Source organism: Benincasa hispida, unplaced genomic scaffold (assembly GCF_009727055.1).
Source record: "Benincasa hispida cultivar B227 unplaced genomic scaffold, ASM972705v1 Contig533, whole genome shotgun sequence".
Taxonomy (NCBI): domain Eukaryota; kingdom Viridiplantae; phylum Streptophyta; class Magnoliopsida; order Cucurbitales; family Cucurbitaceae; genus Benincasa; species Benincasa hispida.
The window spans coordinates 776,135-782,463 of record NW_024064906.1 but is presented as its reverse complement, the minus strand read 5'-3'; the positions used below and the strand labels follow the sequence as shown (position 1 = coordinate 782,463).

General features: G+C 30.3%; 1 protein-coding gene across 1 annotated transcript; it reads right to left on the bottom strand.

The window, feature by feature from the left end:
• Positions 1–859: 859 nt before the first annotated feature.
• Positions 860–1,579, bottom strand: LOC120069653 (ethylene-responsive transcription factor ERF096). Its single transcript, XM_039021436.1, has one exon. It carries the CDS (start codon positions 1,497–1,499, stop codon positions 1,068–1,070), a length of 432 nt encoding a protein of 143 aa, XP_038877364.1. The 5' UTR covers positions 1,500–1,579; the 3' UTR covers positions 860–1,067.
• Between the last annotated feature and the right edge of the window lie 4,750 nt (positions 1,580–6,329).

The following is a 6,329-nucleotide window of genomic DNA, read 5'->3' as shown; positions in this document are numbered from 1 at the left end:
GGCATGTGTAAGACAAGCCCCATTAGGTATTTTGTGAGGCTTGACCTTGGTCTTGGCTCAGGTCCAACATGTTGGCTTGGGTCTTGGCTTAAGTCAGCCCCACTTTTAGACTTGTTTTGATCATAAATTGTGACCTATGTGTCGAGTTTTACTATCTTCTTGACTATAGTGTTTTTGTTTTTTGCTCGATGTCTATTATGCCTTCGAGTCTAAAATCACCCATAACTATATATGAATTAGTAATCATTTGTATAATTAGCTTAATTAAGTAGATTTGGTTATTCATTGGGCTTCCTTTGACTATTGTTGGGGATAACTTTACACATGCAAAATGTTATTATTGGAGTGGTCAACATCATGCAAACATATACGTACAAAATGATCATTATATCTTGAAATTACTTTCATTGATTAAAAATGTGTACTAAGCAAGCAGATTTGCTCGTGCAATTCAGACACTTCCCTATGATTGTGCTGTGAAAAATAATATTGTCCCATGTTTCATTTATATATAAATAAAAAAAATATCATCATTAATTGAATATCCTTTTTATCAAATACGACTAAATATATTTTTTAATTGAAATACCTCTCAATAATAATGATTAAAAAAATCCATTAAATCGTATTATTAGTTGCCATAAAAAATTAAATCGAGAAAGAATTTTCTATTACTACAACAGATATAGGGGTATAGAGATTTGAAGCTCTAATTCTTTAAGAAAGTAATATTGATCACATATATATATATATATTTGTATTGACACTAAGCTAGAAAGTTGATCCAACAAGAGCATTTGCATTTCTCTTATTTACTTAAAAAAAAAAAAAATCTTACAATAATTCATATTGCATTTTTAGAAAGAAAATGGGATAGACATATATAAATGGCAAGAAGTCATTGTGCCATTACAAAAGAAAAGTTTTGAAAACCTTGAAAAAGGCTAAATAGAATATTAGCCTATTTGATGACAGTGACGCTTACTTTTTTTTTTTTTTTTTTTTTTTTTTTTTGGCAGCACTTGTTTTGAGCTGAGCCAAGAAAACTCGAAACTGTGTGTGGATTTTTAGCCTCTCTTATCACTTTCTTCTCCATAGTCAAGAAGATCTTCAAGCACTTTATCATCCAAATACTCAAATTCAATCACTTCATTTTGCCGCATTGACATTGAAGAAGAAGATGAAGACGACCCACTTGAATATCTGCCGCCACCGCCGCCACCGCCGGAGCTGGTGAGTGGATACTCATTGGGAAAATTCAAAATGGCCAAATGACCTCTCATGTTGTAAGCCGCTCGATCGTAAGCACGTGCGGCTTCTTCCGCCGTGTTGAAAGTACCCAGCCATATGCGCACTCCTTGCCTTCTTGAGTCGCGTATTTCAGCTGCGAATTTTCCCCATGGCCGCCGCCGTACTCCCCGATAACGGATCTCTCTACTGCCTCCGGCCGTCGTTGAATCCTCCGCATAACCTCTCCCACGGCCTCCACTCTCGTCCATCGGGGTTTTTTTGTGTTTTTAAATTAATGGGTTTTCTTTATAAAAAAAAAAAACTTTTTTTTTTTTCAATAAAAATTCTTTATTTTGCATGGGATGTATATGAAACGTTACCTGGTTTCGTATTTATAGATGTGGTATATGGTTCGGCCGGCTTTGTCAAAAAAGATTGGCCAATGAAAGCTTAAACACCCACGTGGGTTCTCGTTTGAAAAATTTTCTTAAAGGTCAATATCATGAAGAAATTATTGAAATAATTATATAGATATATATAAAGCACTGAAAGGAAATTAAATTCATCCAACCAAAGTATGTACTTTTTGGAACATCATCACTACCTCATTCAAAATTTTCAAACTAATAAAGCCTCCCTCATCCACTCAATTTTATCTAATAAAAACTTGATTATTCATATAGCTAATTTGAAATTTTGACTATGGATTTATTTTGGTTAGATTTGAGTTTGAAGAATCCATTTTTATTTTTATTTTTTTGGAAAATTTGATTGAATTTTTTATATGAATACAAAAGTGCTCAATTATTACATCCACAATCTGCATGAAAGCAATGGGATTTACAGTCCAATGCATCGGGATGTTTTGTAGAAGGTGGAGGTGGCTAACAATGCTTTCTAGGGTTCTTTTTGTTTTTGATGTTAAATGCTTCGATCTTATACCAATAAAAAAAATTTAAATTGGTGGCTTTCTCTCCAATCCCATGTCGCATCAATATTTCCCCGTTGCCACTGAATCTAATCTCTCTCAATTTATCTAATTTTAAATGTATATTATTTCATACATATATAACTTTGTTTTTTTTAGGGTGAAGAAGATGATAATGATTGGTCCATTGTAACAAAAAAGAAAACAAAAAAAGGGAAAAGAATTAGATATTGCGGGGTAGAGCAAAGTCAAAAAATTTAATTTGTAGAGCTTTCAAATCCAAATAATGACAATAAGAAAAATTAGAATAAATAAATGGGATTGTGAGCCAAAAACAAGTTTGTAGAAGACAATATCAAGACATTGAACTAAAACATCTTGATGTAGTCGCAAACGCAAAAGGAAGACGCTATATCAATGTTTGTAGCGTTTAGACCATGGGTGTAGCATCTCAACGCTACCATGATAACCCAAAGAAAGGATGCATTCACAACCAAAGCCTATTTCATGTATAGCTTAGTTAAAAGTTGTTAGTTTTTATAAGAGAGCTGTTACTTGGTTAATCTCTTTTAGTTAGTTGATTAGCTCTTCTTTCTATCCTTAAGTTGAGCCTTGTATCAAGTGTGAGTTTTATGAACGATATTCAAGACTCCTTTATTAATCTTAACCCGTGTACTTGTAATAACCCCATAGAAAGGTATAATAATCTTACCATCTTAATGTTGGAAGGTAATGTCTCAACACTATGATAATTTCTTTATAAAAATATCATAGAGTGAAGAGAGGTAGTTGTTTTGGTTGATTTGTTGATGGTTATTTTGTGTGTTTTATTTTAAGTAGCCATTGTATATGGATTCTCGTTGCAGAAATTTAAATGTAGTTTTGAATTCGAATTAGAATGAATATGTATAAATTATGATATTGACTTTTTATTACGATTATATAGTTGGAATTTTCTTCGACCATGGAAGGAGAAATAGTTAGGTGCTATTGAATTGTGTAGAGGTTATTTGAATTTGCCAACAAGGAGTGCATACCGTTGAAAATGGTTGAAGATCATGCGAGTGGGATTCTTAAAAATTGTTCAAACCGACAAATTTGGCTATATTGAAAAACACATCCCCATTATGAGAAGGACATGTTTGGCCAAACAGTCTTTTTAAACCACAAGTAAACCAAAAAGAATTAGATGTCGAAAAACTTAAAACGATCTAGAAAGAGGGAGGTGGACGACGTGTCGTTTCGAGTTAGTTTGGACATTTGACGGGGTAAAGGCCCATGAACTTCATTAGAGATCGTGGGCCGTTAGTTGGCAAGATTGACTGCCTTTTTTCTTTCTTTTTTTCTTTTTTTCTTTTTTCTTTTTTTCTTTTGTAATTATAATATAATAAAACCGACCAGTCCGAATTTCTTTTGACGAGGTCAAAGCGGTTGACTGGGTTTGTCCTAGTTTGATCCTCCGATTTGAGAACGTGGCAGCACGTGACCCCCTGCCAACTTCCATGTTTCTTTCTTTCAGTGCCACATGTATATTGCAAATTATAAAACTACTGGATTCATTTACACTATTAACTTATCTTCATAAAAGTTGTGGCTAATAATAAATAGAGATAGTATGAAGAAAATTTCACACTACCGATGTACTTTTGTTTTTGTAGCCTACATACTTATCTAACTACAATTTGTTACATGATAAATTATTCTTTTTTTTCGTTTAAATTTTTTGAATTTTTTTTATATGTTGAGTTTAATTCAACGATGATTGATATGCATTATTTTTTCTATTTGTATAATTATTGTACTTAAAAAAGGTTTAATATGCCTAAATATTGCTTTCCAAATTATATAAAAATTGGATGCATGAAAAGAAAGAAATTCTGTACAATCTACCAAAAACAACTATTTCAATTTTCAACAAATACATTTTAAAACTCAAAGAAGAATTATTCTAAGGATTTATTACGTAAAAGTGGGAAATGGTTGGTTGTCTTATTGGTTTTATATTCTATCAATATAAACATAATACAGTAATGGGTTATGACACATACAACTATTTGATTTTTTCCATCCCAATTTGTTGTTGAAATGTCTTTAAAACATTCCATTATGGTCTGTCTATGACTTTTTTTCAAGTACTATTTTTATCAATTTAAACATAATTCAATTTCTCAATTAATAAGATCAAAAATTTTAATTTTCAACTCATATAGTTGAATAATTAATTGACATGTATTATTATCTTTGAAGTCGAAAGGACGAGTTTCAATATCTTATTCGTTGTATTAAAAAACAAAAAATATATGTATATACTTTTTTTTACTGTTGAATTTATATTGGAATTTGTAGTGACGTAGTTTTTGAAATTAAATATCAGAATTAAATTTGATCCAAGGATCACGTGATGCTGACGCTAACAGTAAACGGGCATGTGTTATTAGACACTGGGTCCGTTATTTCTGGAAATGGATGAAACCAAAAATATAATTAATAAATATGTATAATACTATTGACCAGTAAAGTGTGGTGGCAATTGGGGTGGAAATTTGGAATAATAAATTATAGAATGTAATAAAATTCCATTACAAGAGGTGTGATGGTCTCCGACGTATTTTTACCGAGCCAATGCAGCCACCCTCCTCCCCACGTGCCATTTTACCAATATAATTTTATTTTACTTCAATTTAATTTACAATTTTAGCACATAAAAAATATAAAGTAGAAGGCAGAATCACAATAATAGTTGAAATAGTGATTTTAGAAAAGATATTTAAGTATAATTGATTTTCATACCAACGTATTGATATGTTCAGTTTCAACTTTTTAAAAGAGCGACTTTTATATATTTAAAAGTGGTTTTGAATTATTATGTTTGGTTTCAAAAGTGATTTTAAAATCATCAAATTATTAAAAATGATATTTCCTATTTGAGAAAATTTGTAAAAAGGGCAAAAGAAACTATTCTTAAATATTCAAATCCGATATTTCAATAAAAGAATAAAACGAGGACAACTTTTTTGGGTGACTCCCAATAAATTATTCCACCAAGAATCCCCTGCCAACTAATTATTGAAAAATCAATTTAAAATGATTTTAGATTTTTCTAAAATTAACTTAAGCCTTTGTCAAACATCAATGTTTGAAAGAAAATTGAATTTTACATGGCAAAAATGACTTCGCTTATGTCAATATCACTATCAAAACTATTCTTAGAGAATGCAATAACTCTACTATTTATTGATTTATGTTCATATGGACTTTAATTTATTTAATTAAAATTGACCAAATATTTCTGCTTGGTTAACCATAGTAATAAAAATCTCTGACAATCAACCTAAACTTTCAAATTTAAATTTCAACCCTTCACCAACGTATTTAAAAATATTTATATTAATATGACAAGTTATTTTGTTGTAATGTATTATTTAGTTGCACACTCCAACGCAAGACAATTATTATTAGCTCGATATTTTTAAAGGAAAAAAGAATGAAATATTCCATCATTTTAGATTGTTGTTTGACAAGTAACAAAAAATTTGTTGAGATAGTGGCAATGGAGGAAGGTTAACAAAGCAATATAAACTAAAATAATTTTGAAAACTTTCGATTCCTAAATTTTCATAATTAAAAGTAGGGGAATTGAAACGACAAAATTTAAGATTTCGTTTTTAAAAATAGTAAAACCGTCCTGCGTTCAGTAATGCAACTTAGTGATATACACATGACCACAAATTTCTAAATTACTGATTTTCCCTTGTTTAGTTCTGTTATTGATGAAACTACAAATAAACAAGGTCGAGTTAGGTATACATGGTAATTGCTGATTTTCCTCAACAACAACTGCCCTCCTAACTTTCTTGATGTAGTTAATATAATCTGCATATTTTATTATTAATTTAGATTCTGTTTAACCTGTTTTTGAATTAATCTCACCTTAATTAAATATCCAGATTTTTCTATCAAATTTATATTTTAAATATCCATATATTATTAAATTTTATTTTATATAATCAAATTTGAGATATAGATAATTCACTCGAGGGAAAAAGTTTACCTTGGATATATTCTACAAATTGTTGGAACAATGAATTTGATGGAATATACACCTCAAAATTTCGAAAATCATGGTAATGAAAATTCTCATCCCATTGACCATCAAAGAGGAGTTTAATCC